This window comes from Astatotilapia calliptera, chromosome 5 (genome assembly GCF_900246225.1).
Source record: "Astatotilapia calliptera chromosome 5, fAstCal1.2, whole genome shotgun sequence".
In the NCBI taxonomy this organism is placed as follows: Eukaryota; Metazoa; Chordata; class Actinopteri; order Cichliformes; family Cichlidae; genus Astatotilapia; species Astatotilapia calliptera.
In genome coordinates, this window is record NC_039306.1 from 3,898,391 (window position 1) to 3,918,315 (window position 19,925).

At 45.0% G+C, this 19,925-nt stretch overlaps 1 protein-coding gene and 1 long non-coding RNA gene across 2 annotated transcripts; one reads left to right on the forward strand and one right to left on the reverse strand.

The window, feature by feature from the left end:
• The first annotated feature begins 3,265 nt into the window (after positions 1–3,265).
• Positions 3,266–11,665, forward strand: LOC113021770 (nuclear factor 7, brain-like). Its single transcript, XM_026166484.1, has 5 exons — positions 3,266–3,349; positions 3,638–3,918; positions 6,008–6,062; positions 6,474–6,476; positions 10,304–11,665. The coding sequence occupies exons 1-5, from the start codon at positions 3,266–3,268 to the stop codon at positions 11,663–11,665; spliced, it is 1,785 nt and encodes a 594-aa protein (XP_026022269.1).
• Positions 11,666–14,307: 2,642 nt separating this feature from the next.
• LOC113021635 (uncharacterized) lies at positions 14,308–19,693 on the reverse strand. The gene is made up of 2 exons (XR_003272331.1): positions 19,496–19,693; positions 14,308–14,971 (listed from the first exon to the last, which is right to left on the reverse strand). It is a non-coding gene; the product is annotated as an uncharacterized LOC113021635 (long non-coding RNA).
• Positions 19,694–19,925: the final 232 nt, after the last annotated feature.

Consider the following 19,925-nt stretch of genomic DNA (forward strand, 5'->3'; position numbering starts at 1 on the left):
CACCAAACATTGCGATTAATTTATTAAACAGTGATTTTTTATTTATTTATTGCAAAGTATTTGCTTACAGATTGTAATGCATCATATCAAATAAGATGATCCCGTCCTCAAAGTTGAGTAATAATGTCAAGGCTCGGCTGTGTGGCAGGCAGGAGGAGGACCCAAACGCAAAACTCACAGACACGGGGATGAACTCAAAATCACAGCTTTAATGCTGGAATGGCAGAACATAGGAAATACAAAACTAAACTGGGAAAAGTAAACTAACATACGCGAAGAGACACAGGGAGATCCACACAACATGAGGGACGACGTCACGCTGAACAGAGGGAGACGCAGACAGAAATACACAGAGGGTTAACGAGGGGAGTGGGAACACACGGGGAACACAGGTGACACTGATAACCATAACGAGACAGGGCGGGGTGAACTGAACACTGACGGGAGAGGTGAAACAAGGAGCACAGAGGTTCAGACAGGAGGAGAGAGAGCACGAGTAGAACACCAACGTAACAGGCAGGGGAAACACGGAATAAACACGAAAGGGGACGAGGGCTCATAAATACATAGAGGGCACACAGGGGGAAGAGAGAGCACGGGGAGAACTTAGACATGATGGGCAGGGGAAGCATGGAATAAAACATAAGGAGAGACGAGGGCTCACAGATACACAGAGGGGCACACAGGGAGACATGAAGGGCAAGGGATCAAAACTAGAAGCCATAGAATAAATCACACAAGTACAATAATACGAAAATCACAAAGAACTAAAAACGCTGGGTCAGGAGACCCAGGACCGTGACAGTACCCCCCCCTCAAGGGCTGGCTCCAGACAGCCCAAACACAGAAAAACAAAACCAAACAGAAAACAACCCAGGGCGGGCGGCGGGGGCCCAGGACGGAGGGCTCGGAACAGAAAACAAAGAGCACAGAAAACACCGGAGCCCAAGAAAACAACCCAAAACACAGAGCAGTTCAGGGGGCCGACCGTGCGGAAGGCAACGGCGGAGACGCGGAAACAGTTCAGGAGGCCGACCGTGCGCAAGGCAACGGCGGCGACGCGGAAACAGTTCAGGAGGCCGGCCGTGCGCAAGGCAACGGCGGCGACGCGGAAACAGTTCAGGAGGCCGGCCGTGCGCAAGGCAACGGCGGCGGCGAAGGAGACGACGGAGCAGTTCAGGAGGCCGACCGCGCGGAAGGCAGCGGCGGCGGCGAAGGAGACGACGGAGCAGTTCAGGAGGCCGACCGCGCGGAAGGCAGCGGCGGCGGCGAAGGAGACGACGGAGCAGTTCAGGAGGCCGACCGCGCGGAAGGCAGCGGCGGCGGCGAAGGAGACGACGGAGCAGTTCAGGAGGCCGACCGCGCGGAAGGCAGCGGCGGCGGCGAAGGAGACGACGGAGCAGTTCAGGAGGCCGACCGCGCGGAAGGCAGCGGCGGCCCTCCAGTCCCAGGCGTGCCGGCCATGGCCCGGTGGGCGCAGGGCCAGACGAGGCAGCTGATGAGGATGCTGGACCAGACGAGGCAGCTGATGAGGATGCCGGACCAGACGAGGCAGCTGATGAGGATGCCGGACCAGACGAGGCAGCTGATGAGGATGCCGGACCAGACGAGGCAGCTGATGAGGATGCCGGACCAGACGAGGCAGCTGATGAGGATGCCGGACCAGACGAGGCAGCTGATGAGGATGCCGGGGCAGACGAGGCAGCTGATGAGGATGCCGGGGCAGACGAAGGCTCTGAAGAGGAGGCCGCGGCAGACGAAGGCTCTGAAGAGGAGGCTGCGGCAGACGAAGGCTCTGAAGAGGAGGCTGCGGCAGACGAAGGCTCTGAAGAGGAGGCTGCGGCAGACAAAGGCTCTGAAGAGGAGGCTGCGGCAGACGAAGGCTCTGAAGAGGAGGCTGCGGCAGACGAAGGCTCTGAAGAGGCTGCAGCAGACGAAGGCTCTGAAGAGGCTGCAGCAGACGAAGACTCGGAGGCCGGGCCAGGCGAGGTTGCAGAGGCTGAGGCCGGGCCAGGCGAGGTTGCAGAGGCTGAGGCCGGGCCAGGCGAGGTTGCAGAGGCTGAGGCCGGGCCAGGCGAGGTTGCAGAGGCTGAGGCCGGGCCAGGCGAGGTTGCAGATGGCGGCTGGACAGGCTCCTCGGGCCCTCCAGCTGATGCGGCGTGAGGCTGGACGGGCCCCTCGGGCCCTCCAGCGGAGACAGGAGGCTGAACGGGCCCCTCGGACCCTCCAGCGGAGACAGGAGGCTGAACGGGCCCCTCGGACCCTCCAGCGGAGACAGGAGGCTGAACGGGCCCCTCGGACCCTCCAGCGGAGACAGGAGGCTGAACGGGCCCCTCGGACCCTCCAGCGGAGACAGGAGGCTGAACGGGCCCCTCGGACCCTCCAGCGGAGACAGGAGGCTGAACGGGCCTCTCGGACCCTCCAGCGGAGACAGGGAGGTGCTGGCCGGGCTCACTGGAACCCCCAGCGGACGAGGTAGATGGCGGCGTGGGAGCCACGGAGTCCTGGATGAGCTCATCCGAGCTTTCAGCAGGAGCTGATGTAGAGCCAGAGAGGATTGGGACCCCGGGCTCAATGTTAAGCTGGCTAGAAAACCGCACTGCTACGGGGAACTGGGCCAAAGGTTCAGGTGCGAGCTGAGCTGCTGGACACACGGGGACCTGAGCTGCTGGACACACGGGGACCTGAGCTGCTGGACACACGGGGACCTGAGCTGCTGGACACACGGGGACCTGAGCTGCTGGACACACGGGGACCTGAGCTGCTGGACACACGGGGACCTGAGCTGCTAACGGTGGAGAAGTAAATGACTGCACAGGGGACTGAACTGATGTCTGTAGTAACGGTGGTGGTGAGAGTGGAGTAGGTGGTGACGGTTGTGGTGCTGGTGGTTGAGTGGGTGACTGTGCTAAAGGAGGCTGCACTGGGGACACTGGAGACTGCACTGGGGACACTGGAGACTGCAGTGATGGTTGTAAAGTTGGAAACCGAGCTGACGATAAGGCCGATGATTCCTCTACCAACTGAGCTATTGACTGGGCTAAGGATTGAAATAAGGTTTGTAGTAAGTCAGGCTGTGGATGTGACTGTGCTATGGGAAGCGAGGCTGAATGTGGTGGAGGTGGCGACTGAGCTTCGGGCCGGGCGGCTAACAGAGCTTCGGGCCGGGCGGCTAACAGAGCTTCGGGCCGGGCGGCTAACAGAGCTTCGGGCCGGGCGGCTAACAGAGCTTCGGGCCGGGCGGCTAACAGAGCTTGAGACGAAAATGGTGGTGGAGTTGGTGTCTGGGCTACAGGCGGCTTCTGAGCAGGAAACACAGGACACTGAGCTACAGGTGGCTGCTGAGCAGGTGACTGAGCTGAAAGCGGACGGGCAGCTGACTGAATAAACATAGCTCCAGAATAAACAGTTCCAGATGAAACAGTCTCGTGCTTAAAAGGTGCGGAGGTGAACTTAGAAACATTATGAGCCCTGGAAACACAGTCATATTCAAACTCACTATTCGTTTCTGATGTGTTACGGACCTGAAAAACAGCGGACTCAGGAGCAGAATATTGTCCGAGTTGGTCCGACTTGGAAGTGGTATGGAAGAAACAGTTAGTGTCACTCACCACCGGAGTTTGCTCAGAAACGTTAGGGCGGCGGCGGCGTGAGCGCCGTTTTCGCCGAGAGGGGGGAGGAGATGAGCCGGGCCGCGAATCCTCCAGCGGACCGGGCTGAACGTCCTCCGACCCCTCACACTGGAGAGGCAGCTCCGGGCGGACGCCTACGGTGGAAACAAGGAAGTCCCGGATGTGGGGGTGCAGCGCGCCGAACAGCCACGGGAGTCCGGACACCATCCGCTGTAGACGGGCAGCTACGACCTCCCGGTGTTCGTCTCCTGGCAGCGCCTCCCACTCCTGACAGTGGTACTCCACCGTATAGATCAAATCCTCCCGGAGCTCAGCGGAGGGGTTGTGAGTTGCTGGGTCCATTACTGGTGACGTCGTACTGTCAAGGCTCGGCTGTGTGGCAGGCAGGAGGAGGACCCAAACGCAAAACTCACAGACACGGGGATGAACTCAAAATCACAGCTTTAATGCTGGAATGGCAGAACATAGGAAATACAAAACTAAACTGGGAAAAGTAAACTAACATACGCGAAGAGACACAGGGAGATCCACACAACATGAGGGACGACGTCACGCTGAACAGAGGGAGACGCAGACAGAAATACACAGAGGGTTAACGAGGGGAGTGGGAACACACGGGGAACACAGGTGACACTGATAACCATAACGAGACAGGGCGGGGTGAACTGAACACTGACGGGAGAGGTGAAACAAGGAGCACAGAGGTTCAGACAGGAGGAGAGAGAGCACGAGTAGAACACCAACGTAACAGGCAGGGGAAACACGGAATAAACACGAAAGGGGACGAGGGCTCATAAATACATAGAGGGCACACAGGGGGAAGAGAGAGCACGGGGAGAACTTAGACATGATGGGCAGGGGAAGCATGGAATAAAACATAAGGAGAGACGAGGGCTCACAGATACACAGAGGGGCACACAGGGAGACATGAAGGGCAAGGGATCAAAACTAGAAGCCATAGAATAAATCACACAAGTACAATAATACGAAAATCACAAAGAACTAAAAACGCTGGGTCAGGAGACCCAGGACCGTGACAAATAATACCTCGGAAGTGCAGTCCACTAATCACTACCTTTAACAGACTCCCAGCTGACTTGACTTGTTCAAACAGCTTCATTTTATCTTGTAAGGGTTTCAGGTGTTTCTGAAGCTCCTCTCGGTGATCCTGGGCGGCTTCTTCAGTTGGGTTGAATCTGTGGTCTTAGTGTGCTTTTGAATCTTGACAGACGACACACACCAGCTGCTGATGATCCAAGCAGAAAAGTTTGAGTTTCTCATGGTGCAGACTGCAGAGAGGCTCAGACACCGCAAAATTTTTGGACCTCTCTGCAGTAAGAAAGCCTCACACCTTTAACACCAAATTACCTGGTGAATCATTTGAAAAATGTATCTTCTTACAAAGTGGGCAGTTGTGTTCTAGATTCTCGCTCCACCACGTCCGCAAACAGAATCGACAGAAGCTGTGGCTGCATGACAGGATGACAGGATCTCTATAGACGTCACGGCAGACGGGACTGGAGAGATCCTTTTCAAAGGAGCTTGCAAAGAAAAGCGTCTGGACTTCTTTAAGTTACTTGAAGACGTTTCACCTCTCATCCGAGAAGCTTCTTCAGTTCTAAGGTCAAATGGTGGAGAATCCCAGATATAAACCTAGTGGGAGTGACCCCCCACAGAGGGACAAAAGGACCCCCTGATGATCCTCTAATCGCCTGAGCCAAGGTGTGAAACTGGGTGTGGGTCCCAATCAGCCAGAGTTTTGGGTGTGTTCATTGTGAAACCTGGCCCCACCTTATCATGCGAATTCCTGAGGTCAGATGGCCCAGGATGTGAGTGGGCGTTAAGGCGTCTGGGAAGGGATCTCAAAACTGGATTATAGATGGCAGAGAGTTGGTGTCGTAAACCCCGCCTCTGTTCAAAGATGGTCGCTCACAGTGGACATAGATGGCTTCTTTCACTCCTCTTTCAAACCATCTGTCCTCTCTGTCCAAAATGTGAACATTGGCATCCTCGAAAGAGTGACCTTTGACCTTAAGATGCAGATGGACTGCTGAGATCCCTTCCCAGACGCCTTAACGCCCACTCACATCCTGGGCCATCTGACCTCAGGAATTCGCATGATAAGGTGGGGCCAGGTTTCACAATGAACACACCCAAAACTCTGGCTGATTGGGACCCACACCCAGTTTCACACCTTGGTTCAGGCGATTAGAGGATCATCAAGGGGTCCTTTTGTCCCTCTGTGGGGGGAAACTCCCACTAGGTTTATATCTGGGACTCTCCACCATTTGACCTTAGAACTGAAGAAGCTTCTCGGATGAGAGGTGAAACGTCTTCAAGTAACTTAAAGAAGTCCAGACGCTTTTCTTTGCAAGCTCCTTTGAAAAGGATCTCTCCAGTCCCGTCTGCCGTGACGTCTATAGAGATCCTGTCATCCTGTCATGCAGCCACAGCTTCTGTCGATTCTGTTTGCGGACGTGGTGGAGCGAGAATCTAGAACACAACTGCCCACTTTGTAAGAAGATACATTTTTCAAATGATTCACCAGGTAATTTGGTGTTAAAGGTGTGAGGCTTTCTTACTGCAGAGAGGTCCAAAAATTTTGCGGTGTCTGAGCCTCTCTGCAGTCTGCACCATGAGAAACTCAAACTTTTCTGCTTGGATCATCAGCAGCTGGTGTGTGTCGTCTGTCAAGATTCAAAAGCACACTAAGACCACAGATTCAACCCAACTGAAGAAGCCGCCCAGGATCACCGAGAGGAGCTTCAGAAACACCTGAAACCCTTACAAGATAAAATGAAGCTGTTTGAACAAGTCAAGTCAGCTGGGAGTCTGTTAAAGGTAGTGATTAGTGGACTGCACTTCCGAGGTATTATTACTCAACTTTGAGGACGGGATCATCTTATTTGATATGATGCATTACAATCTGTAAGCAAATACTTTGCAATAAATAAATAAAAAATCACTGTTTAATAAATTAATCGCAATGTTTGGTGAGAACGAATAGCTGAAGTGAAACTGCGTTGAATGGCAAAAAATATGTAGATATAGGGAAATGTTCCTTCTATTTGTCTTCCTCTTTCGATGTGGACATAAATCACATGATAGGCTTTATCTTGTGAGCAATGTGCTAAAACTAACCATCAAAGCAGACACAGCCAGAGGAATTACAACTGCTGAGGGAAGAAAGCTGGGAACACGGAAACAAAGGAAGGCTGGGGTACATCTGAACCTGCTGCTGATTCCTTCTTATGAACAGGAGCTTTAAAGAAAATACAGCTAAAACAGTTCATTAGTACACCATTTCCATCGTTCATCCACAATGTAAACACAAACAATCAAAATATTTTAAAACTTCTCTTACTATTCTGAATATTCTGAATTGCATATATATATATATATGTATATATATATATATATATATATTACATTTTACAATTTATTTTTTAGTAAACTTGAATATAACTTTTTTCAGATTTAAGTGAGTTACACCTGAAAGTTTAATTTCAGAGTTTTTATTCCCACTGTATGGGTCTTCTGTAATCTGCTATATTGCTCATCAATACTGTAGCATTCAAAATGGATGTGTTCTGTTGTACTAGGTAGTACACCCCTCTGATCTCTAAGTGGTTAGGTGGAACAATGGTATTTTATGTTGCTAAACTTCACCTGATCCAGAGCAGGTTCTGTTCAGTGTGTCTGTAGAAATTCAGCAAAAGAAGCACATCTTCACTGCTTCCTGTATGCAATCCTAATGCCTTTTTTACACTGCTGGAATTGCAGCTAATAAATTTCAGTTTCATGTTTCTTTTACTAAGTTGCAGGACAGAGTCAGACCTGAACAGACTGAGGATCCTGTAATGTTCATAGGCACCAATTTTCTATTTTACTAATATAGTTTTTATAGTGTTTATAGATGTTATTGCAGCGTAAAAGAAAAACTATATAATTGACTTTACTGTGATAGCACAAAAAGGAGTGAAAAGTGAGGCTCTCTTTTAAAAAAAAAGAATAAATAAGAAAAAATAATGTCTTGATGCATGCTCAATCATCCAGGTAAGGAGAACCCAAAAGGTTGATTCTGTTCATCTGGACGTTTTCAGTGGAAGAAATATCCAAGGGACTTCTAAATTGTTGGACTTTATCCTGGTAAGTCATACTGCTATAGAGTAATTTAAAAAGAAAAAAAGAAATCTAGCACTATGAAAGCACGTGCTAGAGCAGCGGTCCCCAACCTTTTTTGCGCCACGGACCGGTTTATATTTTCACGGACCGGCCTTTAAGGTGTCGCGGATAAATACAACAAAATAAAACTAGTACCGGTACCGAAAAAACAGAAAATTTATTCATAACACATGTGAAAAGACCCAGGAAAACCGAGTAAACGATAAAAACGATAACAAAATAACGCTGAAAACCGATAAAAACCCTGAAAACTATACATTTCACACCTGAGCCTCAACTCTCGCGGCCCGGAACCAAAGGACTCACGGACCGGTACCGGTCCGAGGCCCGGGGGTTGGGGACCGCTGTGCTAGATAACTAAAATATTTGAGTTAAATGATGTTGTTGGTTGCAATCACTATATTAACAAATTGTTTATATAATAATAACAATAAATTGTATTTATAAAGCGCCTTTCAAGACACTCAAGGACACTTAACAATAGAATAAAACATATTATAGAGATGATGAAGTGAAGAACAATAGAAACAAAAGCACAAGATAAAATGAACAAACAGTTGGTTCACAGTGAATAAGCAGATTTGAACAGATGGGTTTTGAGTTGAGAGTTAAACTGGGGGAGAGAACCAGTGTTTCTTATATCTGGGGTAGAGGGTTCCACAGTCTGGGAGCAGAGCAGCTAAAAGCTCTGCTTCCCAGCAAGGTGAGGCGGAAAGAAGGCAGCGCAAGCTGGATAGAAGAAGAGGATCGAAGTGAGCGAGCAGAAGAGGTAGTGTTTAACAGGTCAGAAACGTAAGGAGGAGCAAGGTTATGAATGGCCTTGAAGGCGAGCAGAAGAAGTTCCTGAAGAACAGGGGTGATGTGCTGGTAGGAGGTTCTGGTAATAATGCGGGCAGCGGAGTTTTGAACACGTTGAAGCTTATGGAGGAATTTTTGGGGGAGACCATGCAAGAGAGAATTACAGTAGTCAAGGCGGGAGGTAACAAGACTTTGGACAAGAATGGATGTAGACTGGGTGGAAAGAGAAGGACGTAATCTGTTAATGTTGCGTAGATGGAAATAGGCAGAACGGGTGAGATTGTTGATCTGAGATTTAAAGGATAGTGAACTGTCTAGGATGACACCAAGGCTCTTAACCTGATGTGAAGGGAAAGCTGTGGAGTTATCTAAAGTGAGTGAGAAATGCTTTGCCTTAAGTAGGTTAAAGGTTAGTGCCAACAGGGAGGATTTCAGTTTTATCCTCATTGAGCTTAAGAAAATTAGAGCTAAACCAGGATTTTAATTCAGATAGGCATTCTCTAAGGGAACAAGGTGGGAGGGAGGAATCAGGCCTACAGGAGAGATATAACTGGGTGTCATCAGCAAAACAGATCAAATTTGCAGAAAATGGTACCAAGACGGAGGATGTAAATTATGAAGAGAAGAGGGTCGAAGACTGAACCTTGGGGTAGACCAGAAGTGACTGGGCATAGACGAGAGCGAACTGATATAAGAGGAGATATGACTGGGACCACGCTAGGGGTGTTTCAGAGACACCAAGAGAGGAAAGTCTGCTTAGAAGGACGGAGTGAGAGATCGTGTCAAAGGCTGAGCTCAGATCCAAAAGGATGAGAATGGTGAGAAGACCAGAGTCAGCTCCGATTAGACGATCATTAGAGTAAAGTAAAGAAGTTTCTGTGCTATGACACGAGCGAAAACCATATTTAAACCTCTTGTAGATGTTATTATTAACCAGGTGTAAATTAAGTTGAGCTGCAACAGTTTTTTCAAGTATTTTAGAGATGAAGGGTGGATTAGAGATCGGAGGGAGGTTGTTAAAGTTGTTAGGATCTAAAGAAGTTTTTTTCAGTATGGGAGTGACTGAAGCAATCTTGAATAATGAGGGTACGATGCTGGTGGTGAGTGAAGAGTGAATGGCAGCAGAGATGAGTGGGAGTAGGGAAAAGAGGCAGGATTTCACAAGGCCTGTAGGCATAGGGTCATAGGCAGGCTTGGATTTACATATGAACTCAGAAATATCAGCTATATCAGGAAGATTAAAGGTGGAAAAGGGCTCAAAATGGAGAAAAGGTTCTGGAGAGGGCGTAGACAACATTCGAACTGAGTTGCTGATGAATGTTACGAATTTTTGAAGTGAAGAACTGCATCAAGGAGTTACATGTTTCAGAAGAAGTGTGGTGGTAAAGCATTGGGGGTTTGAAGAAGTTTGTTGAGAACTGTAAACAGAATCCTTGTGTTACCCTCATATTTACTGATAATACCAGAGTAGAAGCTTTGTTTAGCCTTGTTGATGGAATCAACAAGGAAAAAAAACTAAATAAAAAACACAATTTTTTTAAAGAAAAAAAAAAACGTCTTCAGTTTATCAGGTATATTACCTTGTGGGATATTTACATGTCTTGTTTTGAGTTTTTCAATCCCAAGAAAAATGTCTTCTCAGTCTGAAAAGGATCTCTCCTGTCCCGTCTGCCACGACATCTTCAAAGATCCTGTCATGCAGCCACAGCTTCTGTAAAGACTGTCTGCAGCTGTGGTGGAGAGACAAACAAATAAAATCCTGCCCAATATGCCTAACGATTCCTTTACTGAATGATCCTCCCCGTAACTTGGTGTTAAAGAACCTGTGTGAGGCCTTCATAATTAAGAAAGCTCTAAAAGCTTCTAAAAAGTCTGAGCCTCTCTGCAGTCTGCACTCTGAGAAATTCAAACTCTTCTGTTTGGATCATCAGCAGCCGGTGTGTGTTGTCTGTCGAGATTCAATAGCACACAAAAACCACAGATTCAGACCTATTGATGAAGCTGCACATGGTCACAGAAAAGAGCTAAAGGAATTGCTGGCACCCTTAAAGGTGTTAAAGATGAACACTGAATACACTAAAAGAGAGTTTGACCAAATAGCAGAAAGCATTAAGGTCCAGGCCCAGCAGACAGAAGAGCAAATTCATGAGGAGTTTAAAAAGCTTCGTCAATTTCTACAAAAGGAAGAAAACGCCAGGATCACTGCTCTGAGGACAGAAGAGAAACAGAAGAGTCAGATGATGAAGGAGAAGACTGAGAATCTGAACAGAAAAATGGAAACTCTTTCAGAAACAATCAGAGCCACAGAGGAGCAACTGAGAGCTGAAGACGTAGTGTTTCTCCAGAGCTACAAGGCTGCAGTGATCAGAGTCAAGCAGCGCCCCCTGTTGGATGTTCCACAGCTGGTCTCAGGAGCTCTGATAGATGTGGCCAAACACCTGGGCAACCTGACCTACAACATCTGGAATAAGATGAAGAAGAAGATGGTCTCCTACACTCCTGTGATTCTGGATCCAAACACAGCTCATCCACAACTCATCCTATCTGACGATCTGACCAGTGTGACATTTGGAGGGAGACAGAAGGTTCCTGATAATCCAGAGAGGTGTCACTATTGTAAAGTTGTCCTGGGCTCTGAGGGCTTCGACTCAGGGACTCACATTTGGGATGTTGAGGTTGGAGAAGAGGGATTTTGGGCCTTTGGTGTTGTAAATGAGTCTTATGAGAGAAAGGTAGAAGCACCATCAGGTTTCTGGCAATTATGTCTCAGGGATGAAAAATACATAGTAGCAACGACACTAGATACATATAAATATTTGCCAGTGAAGAAGCTGCAGAGGGTCAGAGTTCAGCTGGAGTATGACAGAGGGAAGCTCTCATTGTTTGATCTGGATGCCAACACACTCATGCACACCTTCGAACACAATTTCACTGAGAAGCTGTTTCCTTATCTTTTTACTAAGAAAGAACCACTGAAGATATTACCAGTGATCTTGAAAGTGGACAAGCATATAACTCCTCTATCAACAGGTTTTTGGTCCCATTTTTAAACCAGTAAAAAGTCCTAGCATTAATAGTTGCAAGATACTAAGAAAGAGCAAATGCTTTCAGAGATTTTTCACTTATTCATTGTTTGTCCTATTTTAAGATCTGATTTCTGAATGATTCTTTCTTCTTTTTCTAGCTACTAGGAAATAAATTTGCCGTTTGAGAAAAACTATCATGGTTTTTTGTCCTAAAGTTAAAATGTGACCTGTTGTACAAGATATAAACGATTGATCAAGTCTGAGCTGTAGTTTCGTATTTGAAGTTCTTGTTTCTTTTACAACATGAAGATACCATTACAGAAATATTCAGCTACAGTATTTGCTGCTGAGATTTGATATTTAACAATATAATATAAAATACACCCAACAAACACACATACATACTTTATCTGGGAATAAGAAAATAAAAACAACCCAGACATGAACATAAGCGTGAGGAGCGTCTGCATAACAGCAGGGGGCGCTCTTCAACCATTAAATGTAGCTGACTATAATAATTCAGGTGGTTCTCCTACTCTATAGCTTTACTGTAAAGAATCAATCCATAAATTGAATAAATAAATTAAATATCTAATGGTATATGCCTAACAAGCACTAGCTTAAAGCCTCCACAACTATTTTTAAAAAGTGATTTTGCCAAACTGGAAAATTGAAAAACAAATGTCAGTTTTATTAAAGTGCTAAACTGTCTTCAATAATCTGTTGTGTGTAAAGACTTTTATTTTTGGCCTCTTCAGCTCAACTTCAGCTTATCGTTTTCCTTTCTAAGAGGACTGTGAGCTGTTCCCTTGTGCTGGGCTCTGAGGGCTTTGACTCAGAGATTGTGATCTTGAAGTCAGAAATGATGAGGACTGAACCCTTGGGCTGGTGACGGGGTCTTGTCTAAGAAAGGGACAAACACAGACTGGATTCTGGGAAATATATTTGTTTGAAGGAACTAAAGCAGCAGCCTCTTCATCACTTCCATGTAAAGTTGTTTCAGTGAAGAAGGTCCCGAGGGTGGGAGGTTAGCTGGACTGTAACAGAGAGATGCTCTCATTCTTTGATGTGAACATTAACACACACCTAGTTGTTTCCACACTGTTGTGATTGAAAATGTTTGATTTATTTTACTAAATTAGGTGGTTATAATCATTTTCATACATTTACTGCAAATGTGCTCATAATGAGTTGGCGCTCAGTCTTCTGAAGGTCATAAGCTTTGTTCGGCTTTACTGTCCGGACTGATATATTGTAGGAAATGACTTAGAGTGCAGAGGGGTAATTGCAAACACGCTTACACACATAGATTATGTTTAGAATAAGTCTTTGGATCAGAGAGTTCTGAATATGAGTTTCTAAACCAACTTTGAATCACTAGAAGAACAATGGATAATAGCATTAGATTATCAAGGATAGGCAGAGAGGTGTTTCGCTTTTCTGTCTCTTACAGAGGAGGGAGCAGATACCAGACGAGGTCATGGAGATATGAGGATGCTTCGGAGCAGACACCAAGACTGCGTCCGTGCGGGAGGAAGTTAGCTGTTATAATCTATGTTTTTGTCTCACTATATAATGTACAGCCTGTTTGGGGGTCATCCTTTTTGTGAAACATGCTGTTGGTTCACATAGAAGTCCGCAGCGCTGTGTAAACTTTCAACTGCAAAAAGCAAAATAAATCCTTTTTAAAGAGACATACCTTTTTTCTGAGATTCCTTCTAAAATTATGAACACAACAATACACAGAAACCAAAGCATGAACCACAGAAGAAATCACCCCTCACTCAGAGTCTCATGACCCCTTTATCATCAGGTTTTGGGTTTAGTTTCAAAACCAGCAAAACGTTGCTTCATTCTTCTCAGGAGAAAACAGAAATATAACATGTTCCATGTTTAAAAAAGTGCCCGAAGATACAATTTATTTATACTATGTTGTCTGTTATGTGCAAACACACCTCTGGGCAATCCCTTGAGTTAGGGGACTTGTTATGCTTGAATAAATAATTTACGATTTGTCACAATGAGGAACATTTTGGATTTTATGTCTTTCATCTATTTTTTATTCAAAAAAGAAAAGAAAAAAAGAAAACTGAGGTCAGAGCAGTGAAAAAAATGCTGATTGACTACATTAAGGAAAACATAACATGAGACAGCTGCACAATAAAAGCATAAAAACCCCACAGTGCTTGGGTTGTGTTACTTTGCTTAACAAAGAACAAAGTACATTATCAGATATATCCAATAAAAGCTGATTTTTACAAAACAGCTAAATTAAGCTGCAGTGTTTTTTTAAACTGACCAATAACACAATACAAATAGTCTAATGTTACAACAATGTTAAACAGCTGACTTCAGACAACAAGAAAAAAAAATCATTTTGTCTCATTCCCTTATTGACCCTAGAACTGAAGCTTTGAGTCTCCAAGCGACATAAAGAGATCCAGACGCTTTTTTCTTTCCAAGCTCCTTAGATAATTTTGTCTTATTCCGTTTTTTATTGGACTTTAGATCCCTGGTTAAGTCTCAGGAGACAGGTGGAGTTACTCACTGTAGCGACCTCTTTTTACATTAACAATCAGTCAAAATATGTTTTCATGCTGTGGTAAACAAAGTACAAAAACAATACAATTATTATAAAAAGAAGAAATGAAAACTGTACAATAGGGAAGCTTTAAAATGAAATTTAAAAATAGAGACAAACAGTTTAACTAATCCAAACATATTTACCAGCGTATTTCATTCTTGTGCAGGTTCATTTACAGAGGAACTGCAGGCATCATGAAAAGCAAATTAAACATCAGGAGAAAAGTGTAACAAGCACAAGCAGAAATTATTTGTTTTGACTAAACAATTCATCCACATCTGAGTAAACTTTAAAACAATGCAAAAATCCCGTCCTGCTGATATTAAGCTGCACAGAAAACAAAAGCTGTAAAAATAACATAATTTTATCCATCTGTGGGATTTAGAGCATAAATGCACCAAAATAACTGTTATTTTGTATAATCTTTGAGGTGTTGGTGTTGCTTACAGTCACAAAAATTCTGTCATGTATATAAAGATGAAAAGTTCCACTCAGAAAACTGTTTGATCCGCTTTCTTTGGGGTATTTTCTCGATTGCATGAGTGTTACGTTTTTTAAATACTTTTTTCTGGAAAGTGTAACAGAGTGCTGAAACACACCACTGTCACTGAAGGAAACTTGGGAGTAAACAAAGTAATTTCCCTCCTTTGGAATGATAAGCCCTCCATCTTTGTCGATCATTCCATGTAGAGGGTCAGATACATTCCTGCGCATCACTGCCTTTTCATGAACTGCAGCTGATCCAGCTGTAGAGATTAAGAAAAAAAAACACACATAAATAGACAGTTTGTCACTGTACTGGGTCGTGTGACCCAGTGTGTGGGTTTTAATGTATTCGTTCAATTTTATTTATGTAGCGCCAAATCACAACAACAGTCACCTCAAGGCGCTTTATATTGTACAGTAGATCGTACAATAACAGATACAGAGAAAAACCCATCAATCATATGACCCCCTATGAGCAAGCACTTTGGCGACAGTGGGAAGTAAAAACTCCCTTTTAACAGGAAGAAACCTCCAGCAGAACCAGGCTCAGGGAGGGGCGGGGCCATCTGCTGCGACCGGTTGGGGTGAGAGAAGGGAGACAGGATAAAGACATGCTGTGGAAGAGAGACAGAGGTTAATAACAGATATGATTCAATGCAGAGAGGTCTATTAACACATAGTGAGTGAGAAAGGTGACTGGAAAGGAAAAACTCAATGCATCATGGGAATCCCCCGGCAGCCTACATCTATTGCAGCATAACTAAGGGAGGATTCAGGGTCACCTGGTCCAGCCCTAACTATATGCTTTAGCAAAAAGTAAAGTTTGAAGCCAAATCTTAAAAGTAGAGATAGTGTCTGTCTCCCGAATCCAAACTGGAAGCTGGTTCCACAGAAGAGGGGCCTGAAAACTGAAGGCTCTGCCTCCCATTCTACTTTTAAATACTCTAGGAACAACAAGTAGGCCTGCAGAGCGAGAGCGAAGTGCTCTAATAGGGTGATATGGTCATTAAGATAAGATGGGGCCTGATTATTTAAAACCTTGTATGTGAGGAGCAGGATTTTGAATTCAATTCTGGATTTAACAGGAAGCCAATGAAGGGAAGCTCAAAATGAGCGTCACACTTGCAGAAGCCGGTTTACCCGCCGAAACGCCGTGCATTTATCGAGACTTTCAACCCCAGGTAGGCCAATTATGGATCTTCGGATCCACGTTATGTCAGCAGCTCCACTGTGAACTATGTTAAAAACAAACACCGCTCACGCCTCACAGATGACAGCTTACAGACCTGCTGTTCAGAGGTTCAGGAGCAGAAGTCCCATTGTAAACATATCACGGCAGACCCGACGATGTTTGCATGAAGATGCTTTTCAGCATCTCTTTATTGACCACTTTTCACACACAGTTGCTCTACGCATACAGCCGGCTGTAGCTTTTCAGCTCACAGCCTGACACAGACCAACAACAACACAACAGCATAGATGGCACAGACGTTAAGGCGGCGAGGCGTGATTGCGGGTGCCGCTCAGGTGCGTCCGCCTCCCCTGCAGCGGCGCAGCAGACCACGCCCCGCCACACACATTAACCAGGTTAGATACATATTTAGGAAGAAATTTCAAATATCTATTTTTCTTTTTTCAGCAGCATAGTGCTTTTCTTTTAAATTATTTTTTTAAAAGTCAGGTCAAGGCTCCAAAAGCCCAAAGGCGATATGAGGGTGGCGGCTCACAACAGTTTTTGTTTGCTACATGGATCATTTTAGTTCAGCTGGGTGTCTTTGCTTTTGTTATATTTCTTTAACAGTTCAAAATGTGTTAATTACATAAATAAAATGTAATTTTCTCTGTAGCACTTCATGGATTTCATAAGCAACACACCTTAGTTGTTCCCACAAAGCATAAAGGTAAAAAACAATATATACAGTGTTATCTTCATTTTACATGTTAAAAAGTATTTGCGGCTCCCAGTGTTTTCTTTTTCGTGGGAACCGGGTCCAAATGGCTCTTTGGGTCCTAAAGGTTGCAGACCCCTGGCCTAGGGGAAGCATGTATAATGTAAACAGAATCGGTCCTAGCACTGAACCCTGTGGAACTCCATAATTGACCTCAGTGTGTGAAGAGGACTCTCCATTTACATGCACAAATTGGAGTCTATTAGATAGATATGATACAAACCACTGCAGCGCTGTACCTGTAATACCTACAGCATGTTCTAATCGCTCTAATAGGATATTATGGTCAACAGTATCGAACACTGCACTGAGGTCTAGCAGGACAAGCACAGAGATGAGTCCACTGCCAGAGGCCATAAGAAGATCATTTGTAACCTTCACTAAAGCTGTTTCTGTGCTGTGATGAGCTCTGAAACCTGACTGAAACTCTTCAAATAAACCATTCCTCTGCAGATGATCTGTTAGCTGTTTGACAACTACTCTTTCAAGGATTTTTGATATGAAAGGAATGTTGGAGATTGGCCTATAATTAGCTAAGACTGCTGGGTCTAGAGATGCTTTTTGAGTAAAGGTTTAACTACAGCCAGCTTGAAGGCCTGTGGTACATAGCTGATTATTAGAGATAGGTTGATCATATTTAAGATCGAAGAATTAATTAATGGCAGGACTTCTTTGAGCATTTTCACCGGAGCTACAGCTACAGAGTCGTACGTAGTGAGGAGGTAAAATTATTAACAAGCTAATCAACCTCTGTTGGAGTAGCGTTCAGGTAGCTGCTCTGCTCTGTGTTGGTACAGTGCATTGAAGATGATAACAGTGGGTGGATTATATTCTTAAACTTAGTTACAGCGCTTTCAGAAAGACATCTACTCTCCACCGCTGTGTAATCAATTATTGTAAATGTTATCAGGAAATGATCAGACAGGAGAGGGTTTTTTCAGGAAACACTGTTAAATGTTCAGTTTCTATGCCATATGTTAAAACAAGATCTAGAGTGTGATTAAAGTGGTGGGTGGGTTCTTTTACATTTTGAGAGAAGCCAATTGAGTCTAATAACAGATTAAATGCCATGTTGAGGCTGTCATTTTTAGCATCTACATGGATGTTAAAATCACCCACAATAATTATTTTATCTAAGCTGAGAACTAAATCAGATAAAAAGTCTGAGAAATCAGACAAACTCTGTGTAAGGCCCAGGTGGACGATAGATGATAACAAGTAAGACTGGTTTCTGAGGCTAAGCATCAGGCTTTCAAATGAATTAAAAGTCTGTCTTGGTCTTTCATTAATTAATAGGCTGGTGTGAAAAATTGCTGCTACACCGCCCCCTCGGCCTGCGCTTCGAGGTTTCTGGTAGTTAGAATGACTCGGGGGTGTTGATTCATTTAAACTAACATAATCATCCTGCTGCAACCAGGTTTCTGTAAGGCAGAGTAAATCGATTTGTTGATCAATTATTAAGTCATGTACTAACAGAGACTTGGAGGAGAGAGACCTAATATTTAATAATCCACATTTCACACGTTTTACTCTTTGGTTCAGATGTGGATACTGTATTGTTCTTTCTTTGTGATTTTTTATGTGCAAGTTGTTTGTTGCTGGTTTTTAGTTTGTTCTTTGTCTGTTCAGGAGCTGACAGTCTGTGTGGAGATTTTTTTTTTTTGGGGGGGGGGGTTGCAGGAGGAGAGAAGCTGCACAGAGTCGTGTAAGACTGCAACTTTGCTTCCTGGGGGCTTAATAAACTTGTCCATATTTCTAGAAATGAGAGCTACTCCATCCAAAGTGGGATGGATGCCGTCTCTCCTAACAAGACCAGGTTTCCCCCAGAAGGTTTGCCAATTATCTATGAAGCCCACATCGGTTTTTGGACACCACTCAGACAGCCAGCAATTTAAGGAGAATATCCGTCTAACATGTCACTCCTGGTCTGATTGGGGAGGGGATCAGAGAAAACTACAGGGTCCAACATCATTTTGGCAAAGTTACACACAGATTCAATACTGATTGTGACCTGCGATTGGGGTATCATTACTGCTGATGTGAATTTTGATTTTAATGAATTTACGTTTACCCTTAGCCGGCAGTTTTGAATTTCCCTCAATGTCGCCTGCTCTGGCCACTGGAAGACAATTGACTATGGTTGCTGGTGTCTCTAGCTTTACGTCTGAGAACAAAATCACAAATTACCAGAGTTTGACCCCGGCGGGTGTGTCGCCGAGTGGGGAAAAACGGTTAGACACATGAACAGGTTGGTGGTGTACCTGGGGCTTCTGTTTAAGACTATGCTTCCTCCTCACCGTTACCCTGCCACCCTCTTTCCCCAGCTGCTTGGGGTCTGCCGGGGAACAGCTAGCGGGGCCTACGCCATCTTCGGCTGCACCAGCTACAGGGGCCTGGCTAGCTACGGGTGAATGAAGGGTGCGAAGCAGAGTCTCCAATTCAGTAATCCTGGCCTCCAGAGCTGCAAATATGCTACATTTGTTACAAGTATCATTACTGCTAAAAGAGACCAAGGAGTAACTAAACATCTGACACAATGAGCAGGAAAGTGCAGAAAGGACAGGTGAAGTAGCCATAGTGCTAACAAGTCGGCTACGAGCTAAGCTAAGCTAGCGAAACAGTAAAGACACAGTGAGTGAATACTTTGGCTATAAATTAGGTAGTGGATACACACAAAGTGTGCTTCGGATGAAGCACGTGTGAAGCATTTTCTCGGATGAAGCACGTGCAGATTATATTATGAAAAAGAATGTCAAAGTTTTTAATTAAATTGCTAAGCAGATAAGCTACTCAAAAACACCACTGTCTGTGTTTGAACAGGAAGTGATACTCTACCGCAGAGAGAGCAAACACCAAGTGACAGCACCACCAAAACACCTCTCAGTAATTGCCATGGCATCATTTTGTATTCACTGGTGTTCTAGTTTCAGTTTAGCTAGTGATGTGTCCTGTATGTCGAAGCTTCGAAGCGTGCGTCGGGTAATCTCGGGGGAGGTTTGCGTTGATTACGTAAGCAGTGACGTTAGAGGCTTCGCGGGCAGTCCGTACCATGTGACTGATTCAGGAAGTGGCTCGCCGGTTCGCGCCAGATGCAAAATAAAATGGGCAGCAAAACACAGCTGATTTCCCCCATCACATTGTGTCGTGGAATTGGATTGCGTACGTGCTACATAGTTACTTGAGCATTTCTTCTTCGATGGAACCAGCAAGGAAGATTTTTTTTTAAATCTCATCTCTCCTAATAAAGTATGCACACAGTAATAAA